The sequence below is a fragment of the Balaenoptera physalus genome, assembly GCF_965194825.1.
Source record: "Balaenoptera physalus genome assembly, chromosome: 9".
NCBI classification, from domain to species: Eukaryota; Metazoa; Chordata; class Mammalia; order Artiodactyla; family Balaenopteridae; genus Balaenoptera; species Balaenoptera physalus.
This window is the reverse complement of record NC_138888.1, coordinates 12,850,403-12,873,367: the sequence shown is the minus strand read 5'-3', so window position 1 is coordinate 12,873,367 and position 22,965 is coordinate 12,850,403. Positions and strand designations below refer to the sequence as shown.

At 37.8% G+C, this 22,965-nt stretch overlaps 1 protein-coding gene across 2 annotated transcripts in view; it reads right to left on the bottom strand.

Annotated features, from left to right (window-relative positions):
- The window catches only part of IPCEF1 (interaction protein for cytohesin exchange factors 1), a 213,022-nt gene that overhangs the window by 20,491 nt on the left and 169,566 nt on the right, over positions 1-22,965 (bottom strand). For both annotated transcript variants that reach the window (XM_082474729.1, XM_082474728.1), the window contains exons 9-11: positions 22,809-22,867; positions 21,393-21,481; positions 10,915-11,287 (exon numbers count right to left, since the gene is read on the bottom strand). In XM_082474729.1, the coding sequence (XP_082330855.1) occupies positions 10,915-11,287; positions 21,393-21,481; positions 22,809-22,867 (521 nt within the window). The remainder of the gene's footprint in view (positions 1-10,914; positions 11,288-21,392; positions 21,482-22,808; positions 22,868-22,965) is intronic.

The window sequence follows — 22,965 nt, the reverse complement described above, 5'->3', positions numbered from 1 at the left end:
TATACACTATTCTTTATACTATAAGTATATTTGATCTACTTTCTTTTGAATAAAGTTCAATGAAGAATATTTTAAATCAGATAATGCATAGTCATCAAGACGGTAGATGGCGAGGCCAAGGCTCAGATGCCTGGCACCACTACTCTATCTTCCAAGGGAAAAGTCCCCACCCAGAGCCTCTGCTTCTGAGGTGCCCAGGTTTTATACCTCAGATTCTGTTCTCACAGGGCCACACGGCACTAGATCCCAGGTGAGGAAATTCGTAAGCTGGTCAGCAACCTAAAACACAGACTGGATAATCAGATTCTCTGCTTGGGCATTTGAACTGGGCACCTGGGGATAGTGAACCAGTTTGAATCAGGAGCAGAAGACAAGAGTCGCTATCATGGCAGGCCGGTCCCTGTATACAGCAAAGGTATAAATGCACAGAAATGGAGAATGCGAAGTCAGGGTCTAAAAAAAAAAAGATGGCAAGTAAAAGAAATTCTGTAAGAGAAAAATCAGATTGAGAAAGTCAGAGAAAGCATCCAAGTATAACGCAAGTGTTTTTACTTGTGTTCTTGTAACTCGGAGAGTAATTTCACTTTGGTTTCCCTCATTTTCCTATATTTGCTTTACCTTCTCTGCCTGTCAGTTACCTATTTTCTCTTGGATATTTGATGTTTCTATTAAGCAAGGCAACTCAGTATGCTTGTACTGTATTATTGCTTTTATTGATAATAATAAACCTAGTCTATTGGGCGAACTTTAGGGTTTGTTTTTCTTTTGTTTTATTATTACTGCCTCCGTGGCAGTGATTTTCAGAAATAATCTTAGCTTGAGCTCATTGCCTAAGATTCTCATAAGTAGCTTTACATTCTTAAAACCAAGATTCCAGTTGTTTTCAAAATGTATTCTTCCAATCACATGAGCACCCTGGATTAGGTGAAATATTTAATGCAGACATAAAACTTCTATATCTGCTCACATCCTAAGAAGACAAAAAACATTGGCATGCACATAAAAAGGTATGTGGTTAGGGTTTTCTTTTCTTTTTTAAATATATTTATGAGGTGAAGTTTGAATAGGAAATAAATGGGAAAAAAAGCTTGAAATTGCCTAAAATCAAGGATACAAACCCAATGCACAGTAGATAAATATGTCAACCTTGGCTCCGTAACCTGCTGGATCTATCAACCATATGGATCCATGATGGGGACAAATGAGCACCAAATATAAAAACGGAAGATTCAGAAGGAGGGGAAAGATATGAGGGGCACTTCATGCCAAGAGCAGTGAGGCAAGAGGAAGAAGAATTTACCCCAATACAATTTCACAAGAAGAAAATGAAGCTTTGGAGCAGATAAATGCCCTTACCTTTTCAAGATGGAGCTCTCTTGTCCTTATGTCTATGGTTATAATCTAATGTGATCTGTAATTACTTGCAAGACATCCTTATTTTTGCCTTATAGGAAATCCTCAGTGTACACATTTAGAGCTACATATTTCAACATGGCCATTAAACCCCTACTAATAAACCTTTTCCCAGGAAGTGATAAAAATTCTATACAGCTGATAATATATTTCATGCCACAGGGGACTGAATGTTCTGGAAAACTTATGACTCATCCTTGATTCCACTCTTTCCCTCACACATTTGATCCCTTTATTAAGTTCATCCATCACATATCTTTGAATGTCCACTGTGTACTCGGGCAGTGCAGTTGAAAGACTAGGGATAGACTAAACCAGGCAACAATCCTTTATGAATCTTACATTCTTACATTGTATGTTTATAATATATCCCAAATATGTGTATTTTTTCTGCTCCCCACCCCCATTGCTACCATCATTTCATTGTTGGTCTATTTCGACAGCTACGTTCCTAATATCCATTTTCCATACAGTGAAGTGATCTTTTTAAAATGTAAACCACACCAAAACATTCCTCAGCTTCAGTTCCTCCAAAAATATCTCATTGCACTTAGAACAAAATCCAAATACCTTAAAGGATCCTGAATTCTCCAATATCTTCCTATGCTGCCCCTACCCACTCTGCTCCAGCCATGCTGGATTTATTTCTGTTTCTTGAACCGCAAAATTTGTGCCACTACCAGAGCATTTATACTCTATTTTCTCTCTGTCTAGGGCATTTTGCCAGCTATTGTTTATATGTGTAGGTTTCCTTGTGAAATTCAGGTCCCAGATCAAATATTGCCTCCTCATGGAGATCCTCCCCAACCAGTAATCTAAATAAAGGTCCTTCTTCCTACCTCCATTATTATATACGCTTACCTGATTTCCCTTATAGAACTTACTCACTACCAGAAATTATCCTGTTCTTCTATTTACCTAATTGTCTCCAAACCCTGCCAAAACAGACATACGCACCGGACTGTAAGTTCTATGCAAGAGGGCTATTGCCTTTGTTATCTTCAAAAAGCATCTCCAAATGTCAACAATTGAGCCAGAAATATAGTACCTCCTCAAAACATATTTGTTAAACATTCACTGTTTGGTCAAAATTTCCATTCTTAATCTCATTCTCACCTCCTTTCATATATCCATACATAATAAACACAGTGAGCTAATTTTGGATTTGGATTCTTTAAAAACTCAGTAAGTAAACTATAATTATTAAATGTCAAGTGTCTAGATAGATTAAAAGTAAAAATTAAAATTTGTTTTCGGTTAGAGAAAAAGGGAAAGGACACAAATTACTAACATCAGAAATGAAAAAGAGGGATATCACTACAGATCCCATGGGACATTAAAAGGATAGTAAAAAAATACTATGAGCTATTCTGTGCTCACAGATTTAATAACCTAGCTGAAACAGACCAATTCTTTAAAAGAAACAAAACTCACACAAGAAGAAATACATGATTTGAATAGGCCTATATTCAATCAATAATTGAAAAACCTTCTAATTGAATCAATAATTAATAACCTTCTAAAACAAAGCACCAGTCTCATATGGGTCCACTGATGAATTCTACCAAACATTTAAAGAATAAATTATACCAGTTCTCTACAATCTCTTTCAGAAGATAGAAGCAGAGGGAATACTTCCTGACCCATTCTATGAGGCCAGCATTACCCTAATCATCAAATCCAGACAAAGACATTTCATTGCTGAAAACCAATATACCTCATGAACATAGATGCAAAATTCCTCAACAAAATATTAGCAAATTGAAGAATAAAAAATTTTACACCATGACTGAGTGGGAATTATCCCAGATATGCAAGGCTGGCTCAACATTTGAAAATAAATTAATGTAGTCCATCACATCAATAGGCTTAAGGGGAAGAAGGAAAAAAACACATGATAATATCAATAGACACAGAAAAAGCATTTAACAAAACCCAATACTCATTTGTGATTAAAAAAAAAAACTTCTCAGTAAACAAGGAATAAAAAGAAAATTCCTCAACGCAATACAGAATATCTACAAAAAACCTACAGCTAACTTCATACTTAATGGTGAGAAACTGGAAGCTTTCCCGCTAAGATCAGTAACAAGGCAAGGATGTCCCCTCCCACTACTGCTCTTCAACATTGTACTGAAAGTCCTAGCCAACACAATAACACAAGAAAAGGAAATAAAAGTATACAGATTGGGAAGGAATAAATAAAACTATCTTTGTTCATATATGACATGAATTTGCATCTGGAAAAGGCAAAACTATGGAGATAGTAAAACGATCTGTGGTTGCTAGGCATTGGGGAAGGGAAGGATTAAAAGGTGGGGTACAGAGAATTTGTAGGACAGTGAAAATACTCTGTATGATACAGTATTAATGGATACACATTGTTATACATTTGTCCAAACCCACAGAATGTAGAACACTAAGAGTGAACCCTAAGGTAAACTATGGACTTTGGGTAATTATGATGTGTTAGTGTAAGTTCATCAGTTTTAAAAAATATACTACTTTAGTGGGAGGAATATTGATAATGGAAAAGGCTATTATGCGTAGGGGCAGGGGTAGACAGGAAATCTCTGTACCTGCCTCTCAATTTTGCTGTGAACCTAAAATTGCTCTAAAAATTAAAATCTACTTTGAAATATTTGTCAATTGGCTGGTTACTATAGTTTTGTAGTTTGAGGCAAATAGAACCTTATTTGCTTTGGCTTTAATTAAGAAGAAATAAAATTGTAGGGAGAGAAATTAAAAGTTAACAACCAAAGGGTAGTGCAGGAAAAGATGTCAAAGGCTTATGGTGTTGTCTTGATAAGAAGGATCTACCTGTAAAAACTGATCTTATATTTTCCATTCCTAGTTGAAAATTCAGACATGTGCTCATATCATTCTAGTTCCTTGCTCTTGGTGCATAGGGTGACATATATTCAGGAATCTCCGGAACAGCCAGGAAGGGCCAGGAAGGTATAATCAAAGAGACAAACAAATGAATCTGAGACCATAAGGTTGGGAGCATCTCAAAGGACTGCACAAGATTCTTCACAGAAAAAAAGTGTAAACTGCAGGTGTATGCGTTCAAGAAGACTTGCAGATCAGGGACGTCATTCTCAGACCAGGGGCACACAGAATTTTCCCCAGCTTTGTGTAAAAATACCTGGAGACAAATGAAAATGGAAACACACTGATCCAAAGTCTATGGGAATAACAAAAAGAGTTCTAAGAAGGAAGTTTATAGTAATATAAGCTTACCTTGAGAAACAAACAAACCAACAAAAATCTCAAATAAACAATCTAACCCTGTACCTAAAGGAACTAAAAAAAGAACAGACAAAACCCAAAGTTAGTAGAAAGAAAGAAATAGTAAAGATCAAAGCGTAAATAAATGAGACTAAAGAGTAGAAAAGATCAGTGAAACTAAGATCTGATTCTTTGAAAAGTAAACAAAACTGCTAAGCCGTTAGCCAGATTCATCAAGAAAAAAAGGACTCAAAAAAAAAAACAGAAATGAAAGACAGGTTACAACCAACACTACATGAATACAAAGGATCATAAGAGATTACTACAAACAAATATACACCAATAAAATGAACCTAGAAGAAATGAATAAATTCCTAGAACATGCAAACTCCCAAGACTGAATCAGGAAGAAACAGAAAATATGAAGAGACTGATCATCAACAATGAAATTGAATCAGTAATTTAAAAACTCCCAACAAACAAAAGTCCAGGAACACACAACTTCACAGGTGAATTCTACCAAACATTTAAAGAAGAGTTAACACCTATTCTTCTGAAACTATTTCAAAAAAATTGAAGAGGACAGAACACTTCTGAACTCATTCTAGGAGGCTAGCATCACCCTGACACTAAAACCAGACAAAGATACTGTAAAAGGAGAAAATCACAGGCCAATATCACTGACGAACACAGATGTAAAAATCCTCAACAAAATATTAGCAAACCAAATTCAACAATACATTAGAAGGATCATACATCACGATCAAGTGGGATTTATCCCAGGGATACAAGGCTGGTTCAGTAACTGCAACTATAGCAATGTGATAACAAATCACATCAACAAATTGAAGAATAAAAACCATATGATGATCTCAGTAGATGCAGAAAAATTTTTGACAAGATTCAACATCCATTTATAATGAAAACTCTCAACAATGTGGCTATAGAGGGAACATTCCTCAACATAATAAAGGTCATACATGAGAAAACTACAGTCAACATCATACTCAACAGTGAAAAGCTGAAAGCATTTCTTCTAAGATCAGGAACAAGACAAGGATGTCCACTCTCACCACTTTTATTCAACTTAGCATTGAAATCCCAGCCACAGCAGACAAGAAAAAGGAATCCAAATTGGAAAGGAAGAAGTAAACTGTCACTGTTTGCGGATGACATGATACTATAGGTAGAAAATCCTAAAGATGCTACCAAAAAACTATTGATCTCAGTTATATGTGGAATCTAAAAAACAAAACAGGGACTTCCCTGGTGGTGCAGTGGTTAAGAATCCACCTGCCAATGCAGGGGACACGGGTTCAAACCCTGGTCCGCGAAGATCCCACATGCTGCGGAGCAACAAAGCCCACGTGCCACAACTACTGAAGCCCGCACACCTAGAGCCCGTGCTCCACAACAAGAGAAGCCACCACAATGAGAAGCACGCACACCGTAACGAAAAGTAGCCCCCGCTCACCGCAACTGGAGAAAGCCCACGTGCAGCAATGAAGACCCAATGCAGACAAAAATAAATAAATAAATTTATTAAAGAACAAAAATATTTTTAAAAAACAAAACAAAACAAAACAAAAACAGACTCATAGATACAGAGAACAAATAGGTGGTTGCCTGAAAGGAGGGCAGGGTGGGGTGGAGGGTTAGATAAATAAATGAAGGGGATTAAGAGGTACAAACCCCAGTTATATAACAATTAAATCATGGGGAAGTAACATATAGCATAAGGAATATGGTCAATAATATTGTAATAACTTTGTACGGAGACAGATGGTCACTAGACTTACCATGGTAATCATTTCTAATGTATGCAAATGTTAAATCACTATATAGAATACCTGAACTAACATAATATTGTTCATCAACTATATTTCAAAAAAAATGAGATTAAGGTCTGAGAACTACAATTGACCTAGTTATATTGCATAAATTTGCAGGTAACCTAATCAGCATTACTTCATGTCATCATCTAGGGAGTTTTGGCCACTTGACATGAAGCAGAGAAAGCAGGCGGTGGGTCACCCATGCTTGAGATTAATGCCATTGAGGTCAAGAATTATAGATTCAAGATTTTTCCAGTAGTAAATATTTACTCCCATTTTCAAATCACTTCTCAAATTATAGTTTAAAAAATAGGATCACTAGGAAATTTTCTAGGGACTAAATTAAGTAGCAGAGATACAAAGACCAAGATTGGTCTTCACCTTGATAGACATACTATAGAACCCCTCAAGTAAGTCTCTCCTTTGCTTCTTATTCCCACTGCCACCCCAGCTATTACACAAGCTTCCTAACTCTTGTAATTTCCTTCGTCCCCTTACACCTTTCTACCCCCAAATTCTTAAGCTCATGTAATTTTTCTAAAGTACACCTCCAATTATATGATTACCCTGATTAGAAATCGTCATCTATTATCTATTGAAATAAACTAACAACAAGCCCAGTATTCAACATCACCAAAATTTATTTTCCATTCCTCTTTTCCATGGCTCACCTCTCTATGTGCTGACCTTCCCACTTAGATCTTAGATCAGCTTAGATCACTTAGATACGATCTTCCATATTTTGAGTTCCTGCTCTCTTTCAAATCCCTCGAGTACTTTGTATGTCTCTGGGGCACTTATTTTACTCTGCTTTCTTTTGTTAAATGAGTCTTATTCTTCCCCCTCTCCCCATTACACATTAAAATATTTTAGACCAGAAATTGTAACTTGCTTGTTTTTGTATTCCTATTAGCACAAAGTACATAAGTACATGTTAGGTACTCAAAAAAAAAATAATAATAATAATAATGCTTAATTGAATGGAGTTCATTAATCAACTTTTTCTTATTATTATCTTGCTTCCTAAAGAGACATACCTCATAATTCCTACAGCATCATCTGAGGTAGCTAGCTAAAATAATGTAGCATCTGTACTTTTTGCCCTAAAATTGTGTAAAATTTTTGGTAATTGTTAAATCCTAAAATCTGGCTCATTTATGTCACTTTCCTGAGATGTCATGCATGCGCTAGTATGTATATATCTTCATTAAAAATGCATTTTATTCAACATGAGTCCCAGGTCCATTCTGTCTGTACTTGCACTTAACAATTTATTTGCATAAATTGGGTATTAGTCTCGTTAGTGGTTATTCAGCTTGTCAGCGTCCAGGGTAGGGTCACCCCATTCGTGGAGTAAGTATAAGTCAAACTGTCCCCACGTTGCCAGCATAATGTAAGCAGAGAAATACAATGTGAGTCATCTTCACACAGGCATGAGTCATGGGCCAAATAACCTTTCATCAAAGAAAGAAACGGTATGGAGTAAAACTGAGCTGAGATGAATATTCCATTTAACCCCATCACCTCTTACCCCATTACGCTTTGTGGAAAGACTCAGTGAAGAGTCTGAAGAGCTCTGGAACTCCCAATGCAGAAAGGCAATAGAATGCAATTAACACCCTGCATTGTTTAAATAGCTTGCTCTGCAGGGGAAAAATGTCTAAAAAGGTTTATCGGTATAAAATTCTAGCAACCACAATTTTAATCGCGTACCAACTGCAAAATATTTCTCTCATTGTCTAAATAAAAAGAAGCCTATAATACATTGTGTCTGCCTGTTTCAGGGCTCAGTTGTTAACCTTTCAGAATCTTTTCTAGGATAAAAGCCTCTTTCTCCAGCAAACACATCTTGAAACTGGGACTTAATCTAAAATCCTAACTCCTGTCATGGACCATGTCGAAACTTCAATCCCTATCATAAAAAATGCTGACCAATATTTCAAACACAGGAATTTTAGCACTTTCCTTCTTTTTTAATTGGCAGCTAAAAATATAATAATTTTTAGAAGTCACAAAAATGAAACGTTACCTTCTTTTCCAACACACAAACACACATGTAAAAAAAAAAAGGAAAGAAAAAGCACAGTACTCAGTCTGATTACTCAACAGCACGTCATCGCAAACGCAAGCGAAAACTGGGTTGCTGTTTCCATAGCAATGACTTTATGTGGTTTAACTCCGCTGGGAATTTAACCAAATCCCCAGCAGCAGGAGAAAATCATCAGCAAAAATTTTGTAACATATGGCAAGTGCCAACAAATCAGTGAGAGGAAAAATAGTTTTATTTTCTCTTCCTTTCTACTCCAAGGAATACCTTTATGTCAAGTTGTTTGAGGAAGCATACAGATATTGCTGGTCACTCTGCACCTAACTCAAAATTTTAAAATACCTGGTTTCTTCCTTCTTAGATTAAAAGAGCTGTTGGTACTCAGCCAGGCTCTGCAGCACACTCATGCCCAGAATGACATTAGACATTGACAAGAATTGCGGGCATCTTCCCATGACTATCAGGTTACTCGCCCTAAAGGAAAACTCAATCCTCGGTGTTATCTCTTGAGAACGAATGAAAATGAAATTTTATTCTCTGTTTTGCTTTTGAAGCCATCCTCATGCCGGGGTGCTGTGTGTGTGTGTGTGTGTGCACATGAGTGTATGTGTATTTGTGCATGCATGAAACAAACATTTTAGTTCTACTAATGGCCCAATAAATAAAGCCAGAGTTTTTAGCAGGAAAATAATGGATATGGTCCTCTTCATTATTTTCTTTAGTTCCACCAGGCCTATAAATGGAAGGATCTTCTAAGTATCAAGTTAGAAGCCATCTAGTTCAAGGTACTTAAATTCCCTCTTCAGTATATCTTCATAAAAAAAAAATTGTAATCGACATGCAATATGCAATTAATACCCAGTGAAAATGGTTGTCTCAGAATAAGTAAACACCTTCAATGACAAGGAACACATTACTTTCTAAGGAGCCTATTCAATTTTGAACGGTTCTCAATGTTAAAAAGAAGTTTCTTATGCTGAACTTAAAATTATCTCCTTTTTACTTGCACCACTGGCCTCAAAATTTGCATCAATTTCATACTTCCACAGAGGTACAAATTAAGCCCAATACCTTCATATCAAAACACCTCACAAAGCTGAGGCCAGCTTGAGTCTACTGCCTTCCATTCTGTACAGTCCAATATTGATCCCCCTACCCCTACCTCATTCACCTCTAAAAGTAGGTTATTTTGGCAATGACTTCATTTACTGCATTTTTTTCTAATTGTAAAGTAGGTAATTGGTCTAAATTAGGGGTATCAAACAAAAATGACATCAGAGGCCAGGCAAGTAACTCAACTGTGTAAAGCATCTTCACATAAGGTCACAGGGAGCAGTGACAACAGACACATGGGTCTGTAGTTGTAATTCTTGGCCTAAATTACTCTAATACCAAATATCAAATTAACAGGGTAACTATGAAAATTTGAGAACTTAAAGAAACTTTCCCTGATTAGGCTGGGGGAGAGGGGACAGCTGTCACCTACGTCATCAGGCCACCCTGACTGGCGATCATGGGAATTTAGCCAGTCAACTTCCCCTCAATGGTACACTGAAAAAATACAAATCAAACTCGTCATTCTCTCATTTTTAAGTATCTGCTATCAGCTAAGCTTGTTTTACACTGGAATGAATAAGGCACAGACCGTCAGGAAAGACCCATCATGATTGAAAACTAATCATTTTTTAAAAGTTAGTCTGAATAAAAGACAAGGACCAACAATCAGGGAGTATTAAGAAAGCTCACACTCTTCATTTCTATACTCCAATAAACTCTTTCATTTGCTAAGACTTAACATGTTTTTTTTCAAACACATAAGCTGTGCTCTCCTTTGGTTTTAAAGTTCTAGTGCTGCCCCCCCAAAGTGCACGCAGATTGTCTGTCTTCCTGTTCACCATGTAGGAAGGCCCCTCGGGAGCTGACCTGCTAGGACCCAGACCTCATCTGTGCTTATAGTTCAGGGAAGGTGGTAGCTCTGCGTATGTTTGGAACCGTGGTGGTGATGTCATCTACAAAATGTTGATCTAATCACCACAAGCTCCAGAGCACAGCACATGGGACCAATAAAAACCAAACCTAAACAAAACAAAAAACTCAAGTTTTACCTCAGATTGGTGAAAAAGTATCATTATTTTGTGAACACGTCTTATAGTTGCAGGCATGTGGTTGGTGACACTTACAGCGGGTCATAAATGGTCCTGAAGCTGAAGTTTTCTACATGCGATCTCCTCTCCTCTACAGAAGTAGCCCCTGGACTTAGCCCCACTTGACCGTTTAATTATTGAATCATTCGTGACTTTAAACATTCTTTTTACAATCGACATTAGCATTCCACATCCACATACAAATATTCATTCTCAAAAAAGAGTAAAGAATTTCTTGGTCTACCTCTATCCGTCATCTTTGATCCAGCCGGCTTGTCTGGGACAGTAAGATGATCTAGGTTGCTACTCAATGAAGAAGTGTCATCAGTGGATAAAGAGTTCAAAAATCCACTTCCTGATGTGGCGAAGCTGGTTTCCAGGGCCCTGCGACCATTTGCCTCTGAGGGTGCAGGTGAGCGGCCCTGCACAGCGCATGTCACAGACTGTCCCACGTCTTCAGCGGCAGACGAGCCGTCAACCACGTCCATCCAGAACTGTCTTTCTCTAGATATGGAGGAAGACAAACTTCTGGGTGTCTTTTTTAGGTTTTCCATGGAAGAGAAAGAACGCGATGTTTCATTCAATTTGGGTGAAGACGAAGATGCTCGCTGGGCAGCCTGTTTTTCATAAATAAAACCAAAAGAGAATAAAATAAATCATGATTAAGTCAGCATTCTCTACTTTTCATTTTCAAGGAAGGTACTCCAGTGTTTCAAAAAGTTGCCAATAATAAAAGAATCAAAAGAAAAATAGATGGTATTTATACCTGTATGACAGACATTATGATCCCATTTTCCAAAACCAAACTGTGTAACTTTGAATTCACTACTCTAGGATGTGAAAAATCTCCATGTCATGAATTACCCTACTCTTCAATGCTCTCCAGATAACTAAAAGACTCCTTTGAGGAATTCATTGGAACACTGAAGGACGCTTTGAGCAAAAAGTAGATTGCAATCTCTCACTGAATTCTAACCAATTGAGCAAAAAATCTTGAGAAAGGTGATTCAGAAAGAGAAAGCAGGGCTTCTCTGGTGGCGCAGTGGTTGAGAGTCTGCCTGCCAACGCGGGGGACACGGGTTCAAGCCCTGGTCTGGGAAGATCCCACATGCCGCGGAGCAACTAGGCCCGTGAGCCACAACTACTGAGCCTGCGCGTCTGGAGCCTGTGCTCCGCAACAAGAGAGGCCGCGACAGTGAGAGGCCCGCGCACCGCGATGAAGAGTGGCCCCAGCTTAACGCAACTAGAGAAAGCCCTCGCACAGAAACGAAGACCCAACACAGCCATAAATAAATAAATAAATTCATATTTTTTTTAAAAAAAGAGAGAGAAAGCAAAAGCTGGAGCCAGACGGGAAGCAAAATAATATTAACAGAGTGGAAGACCAGTGATGTGGGTGCAACACATACATTTACACCCTCAAATATTTGTCACAGTTCCTTAGCACATGACCAGTATAAGCTCATAACTGCAGAGTTAAGTGAAATAATGTTAACTCATTCACTCTTCAATAATTTTAAAATGTCAAAAAACTTTCACCAAAGAAGACAGGACTACATATGCAGGCTCCTAATTCATTAAAGGGAAACCAAAAACTATGAGAAGTGGGTTGACAGTGTAGGATCTTCTGAAAGCAGCTCCTGACATACAATCCAAGGGTGAATGCCAATCCTTGGCAAAATTTTCACCAGTCCACGGAGAAAACATCAATGCAGCATCACCAATGTCCTCTCTGGGGAAGGACTTCATTTAGTCTGAGATTTTATCTTTGTTACATTTTGATGTGAAAATATATGCCTTCTTTTGGAAAATGGTAATGGTAGCTATTAGCTTTTGTCTTTTGGAGATTTTTTTTAATGTTCTCCATAGCAAAATAAAGATTTGGCAACTCTATGTTGTTCCTCCATCTTTAAATTTATTGGTCAATAAAAATCCAAAAAATCTAAACACCAGTGCTCTAGGGGTCACCCTATATCTCCAATGGCAGATAAGACAGAGAAGGCTTTTACTGGTTCGGTTTCATTATGTCATCCTATGAGATACTCCTGTCAATTTCAAGCATTCAGAACGCCAAGGAAGTGGAGGAACTGGTAGGGAGGAGATTGCCAGAGGGAAGAAGCCAAAGGGCAAAGTAGGCTCCTCTCCCCAGAACCTCAGAATCACTGCAACTAACTCGAGATAGTTGACTTTGTTCCAAATTAATATGTACCCAAGAATTTTGCAGGTTCTAAGCTCTGAGTTCTGATGGAAAAAGTCAGTAAGTGTCCGACGAGTGCCTAGCTGGCTGCATGCTAGACATGGGTTGTCAAATAAGCAATAAATCCACTTTTTAGTAGCATGACACTAAAACATCTAGTTAAGATACTAACTCATCACACACATCTTCTTAATAATAATATATTTGGCATGACATGAAAACTTTCCTTTCAGGAACGTGTCAAAAAGCTTTCAAACCAGCTGCCTTCAATCACCCAGACCACTTAACTAGGAGATCCAGATCTGTAATTCACTAAATAAAACCCTAGCTACCCAGAGGAGGTAATGCACCCCCTGCCAAACTGTCCAAATAAATGCCAAGACTTGTTTACTCGTTAGCAGGATCTACGGAATAAATGTTAACAAAAATATCCATTCAGGCCCAGTCCTGACACAGTCCCCTATTGTGAGCTATTTTAGTAAAACTTGGCTTCAGTGGGATCAGCTTCCTTTTCTGAAAAGAGACCAAACACGAGCTTTTCCTGTTGCTCCTGTTGATACTACTGTAATTTGATTATAGCAAAATGGGCTATTTGTGCAAAAAGCGGTTGCTGCAGCACTTTCCATAAGCCTTTTTAAACTTCAAAACTCTGCTTAAAAGACTGAGGAAAGACATATTCAATGAGCATCAGAAATTTCCGGGGAGTGTATTCCTGCTTTGCTTCTCCTCAAACACAGCCAATGCTTCCAGGCCACTTTCTCTAGCACCATGTAGCATGTATAAAGGTGATTTTCAAACGGAGAAAAGAAGACTGAGGGGCAGAAAAAGGAAAAAGGAAAAGAACTAGAGAGAAGGAAAAACAAAATGAGAAAAGGATGGTGTGTACCAAGTCAGAGGGAGTTTTCGTTAGAAGAGAGATTGACACAAATCAAAGGTTACCTGGAGTGCAGTTACAGAGGATCGATAGGGGAATGTGCTTTATAAACCCTGTGGTGCTAAATCCTGCTTGATTATTTCTACCATTCTCTAGCTATTCGTAGCCATAAGTCAAACAGAGAACCTTTAGCTCAGTGCCTTCTATGAACCATCCAAGTAACATACCCAGAAAACTCCCCGCTGCAAATCACATGAAGGTAGAAAGGAGCGACAGTCTCTCCTCTCCAGCCCACCCCTGCTTGGCTCACACAACCCCATCCTTCAAGGGTCAGTTCAAGGGCCACCTCCTCCAGGAAGCCTTCTCCAGTGGCCTCAGGGCGAGGTAGGTACATTTTCCCTGTGCTCCTGGGCTTACTTCTATCACACCAGGTAGAGTATCATTTTATTTGTCAACTAATACTGTAATTGTTGATGGATTTGTTCCTCTTTTTCGGTGAGTTACTTGAGAGCAGGCTGCTTTTAATCATTTTTGCATCTCCATTTTTTTGCATTTGTGCCTGACCTTAGTAAATTAATAAATTAATAGCTAGCTGGTAATAAATTAATGCTACAAAAACTGGTCTAGAAAACCAGCTATGTGAAGGAAAACAGCCCAGAGCAGTTCGGTCTCTTACTCAGGAGCCCCCTGAAATTTTCTGTAAAGTTCCTATGGATGATTTATCCTAATCCTGGGATCCAGGGGTGACCATTACTGATTGCAATGCAAATACTGCCACAAAGTATTCTCAGAATCTCAAATAAAATTATTTTATTTATTAGACATTAATAATTGTATGTTGCTTCATTTATTTCAGAACATTTGGGCTTCAAATTTTTATTTTTTTAATGAGAAAATGAAAGACATTTAAAAAAATCTTAGTTTTAATGAGGAGAGTATGTACATGATTAAATAAAAAAATCAATATTGCTTTTCTCCATTTTCTGTATAAGAGATTTTTATTCATTGAAGAAGCTTAGTTCAAAAGCTGATTAGCTCTAAAATTCTTTTCTTTGAATTGTTTTTAAAACACAAGTTTAACATGGGGAAAAAAGAGTTGAAAATGGCCACCAAAAGCCTGTAATTAGAAAGGAGTGAGTCAGCATATAAATCTTAAGCAACATTAGTCAAAGTATATGAAAAAAGAAAAGAAAATACAGGAATAACTTAAGACTAAACAAAATACAAATAAATGAGAAAAAAAGGAAAGTACACAGCTGTTCTTTCCTTCCATTGGCCATATTAATGAAAACAAACTAACCAACTGCTGTTAAGCCCTAGGAGGTATTGTGTGTATAATTCTACCATATGCTAGTAGAAACATTATTCTTAAAACCCAAAGACTTTGTATGGTATACTGCCCCCTCTGTCACTAGCCTTCTGCATGACCTTGGGCAATGAGTTGTAGAAGGTCCACTCCTCACTCCAATCTTTAGTATCCAAGTGGCCTTGGAGAAACCACTTTACTTCCAGGTCCTAGCTTACTGACTTCCTGCCTCTACCATTACCCACCCCCTCCCTACCCCAGTCCATCCACCAAACAATAGCTAGAGCATTTCTAAAGCAGAAAGTGCATCATAATATTGTCCTGCTGAAAATCCTCCAGTAACTGTCCATCATGAGTAGAATATCCATAGTCGTCATTATAACCAAGACAACACGCACGGACCCCTACCTACCTCTCCAGCAACATCTCCTTCAACCTCCCCTTCCCTCTCCTTTCCAACCACATGGTCTCCTCTCTGTTCCTTGAGCACGTCTCTGGTTCCTTCTGCCTGAAAAGCTCACTTTGTGGATTTTGGGTTGGCTGACTCCTTCCCATCGCTTTGGTCTCAAGTCAAATATCACCTCCTTAGCAGGCTCTTCCCTGACGGTCGTAGGCAAAGCAATATCCTCCCCAACCTCAACCCCAGCCACTCCCTGGAACACTGCCCCAGTTAATACTTCTTCATAGCATTTATCAGTACTTGAGACTGTATGAATTACAAATTATTGTGACTTTTCTTCAACTTAGAACTTAAGATGCTCCAAGGAAGAAACTGTCCAGCTCACTTCAGCATCCCCTTCTTTGAAAAATACCTGGCATGTGGTTGATACAGGAAAAAAAAATTTGTCAGTGGTTTGTCTGTCTGACTTAGATTATCAAAAAGAGCAAATGAGAGAACATAAAAGATACTCGTAATAAAAGGTAAACATGCACTTGCAAAGGTTACTTAAGATAGTTCTATTTACTCCTCTGGCACTTGACTTCTTCATTTGTAAAAGATGGGACTTTTATGAGTCGAATGAAGTCATCCTCTCAAAGCCAAGTGAAATCACTAGACAAGTGTAAAGTAGTAACTTTCTAATTCACATGGGGGAATATTTGTATAGCTACAGATCTGTGGAGGAAGTGGATGAAGTCACAATCATCACCCACTCGCCCATTTATCAATCCATTAAATAAATATTTAATTAGGTTCAAATATGTGTTAGACAAGGTCATAGATGTTGCGGGTAAAGAAAAAGATATTGGACACTGCCTCTGACCTTAAGAATTTAATAATTAGATAAATAAACCAGATACACAAAATCTATAATTCAAGGCAGAGACTAACACCATGAAAAAGGAATCTCAGAAAATGCACTATAGAAATATAAAGAGTTTAGAAGAAGGAAAGATCCTCCTGTCTCAGAGGACCAGGGAAGGTTTAATGAAAGAAGTCACATTTAAACCAGTCTTGAAAGATATTTAGAAGGCAGAATTGGGGTGAGAGTGAATGGTTCCTGCAAGTGGAGAGACCTTGTAAATATAGGTACAGGAGCAGGAAAGTCTGGAAAGCTTTGGGGAAATAGGGGGCAGTTTATTGGGCTGATGAAAAAGGAGGAATCAGCAACAAGACTGTCATGGCAGTTAGAAGTAAGCCCAAGGGCCTGAAATACCAAGCCAATGAATTGAGAATTAATTTGATAAGCAATGAGGATTCACTGAAAGGTCTTTTGTTGTTGAATCAATTTATCAGAACTGTACATTAGGAAGACTAATTTGGAAGTGTTTTTTTAAGAGGAGAGAGAGATTAGAGACAAAGAAAAAAAAAAAGAGGCTGCTATTTCAAAATAGCCTGGGCAAGAGCTAGTGCAAACCTCAACTAGGGCAGGGGCAAACAACATGGAAGGCCCGGGAGAGGTTGCAGGACAGCCTCTCTGCCTTGTGACTGACGGCCAGAAGATGAACTGTTAAAAACAAGAGGCGAAATGTAAAATCTAATTTTAGAAAAATCTTAAACAGTTAAGTGCTCAACCATAGAGCTTAAGAAAATTTTTTGCATCTTGAGGACAGAGGGTGAATTTCTCTTTCTTTTCTTTGTAAGTATATGTACTCACTAACAACTTTTCATCCAACTATCGCACTTGAAAGTATTTCTATTATTTTATCATAGTACACGTATCGAAAGATCATGTCTTTTAGTAAACAACTGTGCAAGAGCCATCCTACTAAGATTAAATTTGAATTTCTAAAATTGATTTTACCCCTTTTTGTGTTTAATCTTTGACCTCTGGCCAATGGGCCAGAGCGCACAGGGTTTCATTCCCATCCTTTGGATATAAAGGAATTGTACTTCTGAAAAAGCATCAAAATATAAAGACTGTCATGTTAAAATAATCTGCATGAGCTGCTTAAAACTGGGATATTTATCTTCTCTCATATCTGATCCACCTGTAGGTCTGCCTTCCAACTACGTTCAAAATCCAACCATTCCATTTCTCAACTATGCCCTCATCCCAGTCATCAGGTTCACTACACTAGATTACTGCACACTCTCCCTCAGACTTCTTGGCTTCTATACTTTCCCCCTATGTCACAGGGTCTCTCCCCACAGCAGCACGAGTGGCCCTTTTAAAATGGAGATCAGTCACATCACTCTCCTGCTCAAAACTTCCAAAGGCTAAGGAACTCAAAACATCAGAGTCCTTAATGGTCCACAGGCCCCATACATATGGACACAATTACCCTCCAACCTCATTTCCGGCAACTCTCACCTTGGTTCACCCTGTTCCAGCCATACTGGCCTCTTTGCATTGCCACCTATGCACCAAGGAGATCTGGAATCTAACTGCTCCCTTTGCTTGGAAAACACCTTCCCTGAATATCCACCTGGCTGACTCTTACACCACCTTTCAGGAGTTTTGCTCAGATCTCAACTCTCACTCAGGCCTATCCTGGTTCCCCTATTCATTGTCACAAACTGTCCTGACCCCCTCAGCTCCACTTCTTCTACTGACCTAGCAGATAATTTACTCATTATGTTGATTGTTTATTTTCAGTCTCCCTCAACCAGAAGTTTGGCTCCATGAAGAAATGAATCTTTGTTCATTTACTGTTGTGTCCCAAGTACTATTTAGAATAGTAGCTCTCAATAAATATTTGTTAAATGAATGAATAAGCATATAAGCACAGCTCAAGTTATCAGACACTTTTTAAAAATTAAACTTAGGGGGAAAATATTTGTAAGAAATTTTTAATGATCTTTGATCTCTTGAATCACTTTATAACCTATAAAATTAATGAGTTGGAAATGTAATTGAAGTCAGTTCCTTTTTTGCTCTTTTGTGAGTTTCAAGGAATCACCGGTAGTGATTTCCACAAAGGTTCTTCCAAAGTGAAACCTACAGAGTTCCATCTGTTTTGAGCCTTGTGGAAAAACTCACCATTTTTAATTTCTTTGTAAATAAATGGATGTTCTTTTCACTATCCATCCTGTGGAGCTTTCTCAAGAAGGAAAAACATAAATAGAAATCTCTTGTTCACTCAAAGAAAACCCTGTAGTGTTCTTTATTCTCTGCAGAATGTGGTCCCACCCATTAGAAACAGAGGTCCAAATTGGTCTGGTGCTGAAGTCTTACTGTTTATCTTTATAGCAATCAAAATGATTGGACACAGAATTAAAGTTTTAGTTCAAGATTTTATAATTTTGAGATAATTTCCCAGAATAGTATGATTTTATACTCTTGAATTCATCATTCCAAAATGAAAGTTCATTATCCAAAAATTTTTTTAAAAGCAAGAACTTGGGAAAGGTTTGGGTGTTTTTGGTTTTTGTTTTGTTTTGTTTTGTTTTGTTTTGTTTTCTTGCCTAGGCTTATATGGCTCAGTCATGGCTAGCTTATGCCAGATTGAGCCAAAACAATAAGCTGGTTCATGCTCTGGACAAAAGTTACCATGATTTCTAAAATTTCATCTGTTTAGATAAAAAGCTTAAATGTTATTTTAACCAAGTGTCTGGCATGTCTGTTTTTCAGAAACAAGAGAAAACAAAAACAAAATCTGCCTGGGAAATACGTGAGTAGAAGCAACACACTCTGTTGCTAAGGAAAATAAAATCTAACTGTTCAACATTTATCTATTTCTAATACATTTCTTCAGAAAAAATAATGTTAGCCTTAGTGGTCTTCAAAACAATGCTTAACTTCTTAGAACTTTAAGGAATAACATTTGATTGACATTTAGAATGCCATTCAAAAGAATACTCCCACTTCAATGACCTAACTTACTGGTCTCACATCCATCCCTTCATTTATTTGTTTTGAAACAAGCATTCTCTGGGCTCCTACTCTAACATTATGTAAGACTATCATTGTATAATGCAATTGAGCCATGATCCTTCACCTAAGAAGACAACTTTGTTGCTTTTACTTTCATCAAGTAGAGTTCTAGATGCCTGACAATGCTCTGTGTAATCTGTGATATAGTTTGCTGTTATAAAACTGAAAATCACAGTATTTTAGTACAAAACTAAATCATGTAAGAGACAGACAAAAATGGAGAGACACAGAGAAACAGAGATGAAGGCAAAAAGAAACTAAACAAAAATACAGGCTTCTCTATTAAACCAGCAAGGCACATCTATTTCATTTTTTCTAAATGCAGAAACTGATTTTAAAAGAGGAGATAGACTACTTCAAGGGAAAACTATATTAAGAAAGGCTATATTGTAAATGTAGTTCAAAAATTGGTCGACATTTTACCATATTCAAAGTTTAATTTTATTTATGTCTTGCTTAACTTTGGCTAATCCTATTTAATAGATTTTTAATAAATATTCATTCATAAATATTTATTTCTGGTCTCAGCTGCTAGCCAAAGAAATTAGAAAAGTGACCACAATTCCCCACTGACAGCAGATAACAACAGTAGAAGTCATTATTTAAATGATATTAACACCTTAAACCCAGGAACTGGCAAATAAACATTAAAAACCTTATCACACAAAATGGAAAATTCTGGCAGAAGAGGTCTGGTAAGTGAAGGAGTTGCAGTAACCTATTAGAACTTATAGTTATTCGGGTCCATGGATGAACGAGTGTCATAGTAGGATGGAAAGAGCATATGCTATAAAGCTAGACAGACCGGGGTTCCCATCTCAGGTGCTCCATTTACTGGGGGTATGACCAGGCCATTCTACCTCTCTGAACCTCTGCTTCCTAATCCATGAAATGAGATAGTAATATCTACGTCCTCATGACCTGGGAATAGGAAACAATATGTAAGCCAGAAACAAAGACACCAATCACAACGGAAGTGATGGATAAACCTGACACATGGAAATCAAGAGCATCTGTCAACAAAAAGAAACAGAGTTTAAAAAACATAAAAGCCATAGACTGGGAAAGAAGATCTGCCTCATTTTTAACTGACAAAGGACAAATGTACAGAATAATAAAGAAATCCTATAAATCCAAAATAATAGTAGTAAGACAGCTAAAAATGCACAAAAGACTTAAGAGACGCTTAACAGAACAGAAAATCCAAATATCAAAAAAAACATGAAAAGATGCTTGACCTCATTAGTAATCAGGGAAATGCAGATTAACTAATACTGCATTTCAGGTTTATCTGGGGGAAGTAAAAGACTATATATTTAAAGTACCTATATAAGTGCTGGTATATGGTAGGTATAAAAGCCATAAATCAACTTCGCCAAAGAGCTTTGCTTGACTCCTTCTACATGCCATCGCTATAACGCCCATGAACATCCAAATATAAAGCAACTCTCCATAGTCTTAACGTCCATTAATAACCTGAACTTACACTGGATGCTTCCAAAGCTTAGACTCAAACTTGGACTTCTCTCTAGTAAATATACTGAATCATTCCTTACCCAGATTTAATGCACTAACCCCACTCCTTGCTTCCTGCTATCTTTCTGCTTCTAATTTTCTCTTCATGTTATTGCCTTCATCCCCTTTACATTCATTTTACATCATTAGAGTGCATGCACCTAGGCAAGGTATTTTCAATTCTTTCTGAGAACAAGTAGGATACAAATAAACAATATAAAACAAATATTTGCAAGCATTGGCCTATTACCTAGAAGTCCTTTGCATTACCATGAATCCTCTGAGCATAATACCTCTGTGGGTCACACACAAATGCACCGAATTTGTCATTCCAATGGGTTGCTATGGAGAAGGCTCAAAATCAGCACCCTGAGAACTGCACTTGCTCTTTGGCAAGTACCTTAACTTAGCCTACTCTAAAAATGTATTAGTCAAGGTAGTTCCTACCCAACTGGAAGGAACGACATCCACACATTTGATCGATGACCAGCAGACCAATTACGTCGGTACGTACCGAAGGAGAGAGAGTCTCCGCAGAGTAATGAGGGGGTCGTGTCTCAACAGCTATTTCGGGATCTTCCTGTTCACTCTCACTGTAGCATTCTATAGCAAGAAGGGAAATGCTGAACGTTTCAACACTGTCATCACTTATTCCATAATGCATGAGCAGAGGTTCTTCTCCATCTGGCTATTGCATTTCCAGTCCAATTCAGAAAGCACTTATCTAGTGAGCTACCTGATACATAAGAGTTTCCCTCTGTGAGGGTTTCTGCCCTCAAAGAGTGTCCAATAAGCAGAAAGACGACTAACCATAGCTCAGGGAAAGTGAAACTAATTCCTCAAAAGAGGTGTGAGTCATACACTAAGGGAGCATAAAATCAGTAGTGATTAATTTTGAGCATAGGAATCTTAATGAGCTGAAAATGGCAGGATAAGTAAACCATCAATGGTGCACACAGAGTAATGGGGGTACCAGGCTAAGGACACAGACTGAGCCAAGAATTCAGAGTCCCCTACGGGGCAGGGTGGAAAACAAAGCTGAAAGGATGCTTGAGGCCATATCACAGAAGGCCTTACATACCAGGAAAAGGAGAAGGTTTTTATGTAGTTACTTTTTGCTCACAATCTATAAATATACTTCAAATATATAATGGGTGTTTATTTTATGGAAAAGAAGACCAAGGAGATGATTAGGACACTGATTTCACAGTATTGCATTGCACTTCTTTATTGTTTTAAATCAAGCTGTCACTTTTTCATTTCTAAATTTAAGATTTTATGATTTTGTTCTCCAAAGATATAACTCCCTACTTCCAATTTCCAAGTTTTATGTGGTCTGAGCATTTCAGAAATAGTGTCAGCTCTGTGACCCTGGCACCTAAATCCTCTTTCTTCTCAATATTAAGGAGTAACTGCATCATTAAGAAGAATTAGACTCTTGTAGCTTTTGAACCCTGAAAGCTACAGACTGAGCTAAAAATATGGCCTCTGTCCCAATCTGACATTCAGGCTCCTGGTACAGACTTAGGGTAATTAGTCTCAGCACACACCTGGTGGAAATACTAAAATATCAGAGAGGAAACAGTGGGCTGAAAGTTATCTGTCTCGAACATAACGAGATCATGTCTATGAGTAAGAATTCAGTAAATGGGGCAATAAAACATTTGCATTGGCAATCGGTTGCGATCTCAGCGAAGCCTACAGCTGCTAACGTGTGGGTGAAGTGTGAAAAGCATTCTTAGCCAGCATGGGAAGCTCTATTCCATGTTGGTGAGCCTGTGTGTCTATGTCTGTCTATACATATTTTCAGATAATTTTAAATAACAAAGTATGGTTCATTAGAACAAGACTATACATAGAACTTGACATTGTACTTTCACCCTATTCTAATATTCTTGCTAAATTTTCAGAAATTGAAAATAGAACATACCTTCATCCTTTGTAATGGATTCAAGATGGATTACAGCTGATCCAAATTTGTTTAACCACCTAAAATTCAAATAGAAAATAAATGTTTGACCAGAGACACTGGTCCCCGACATATTCACCTTTACGCTAGACCCTAAAGGAAGGTCTTGTACCAGACT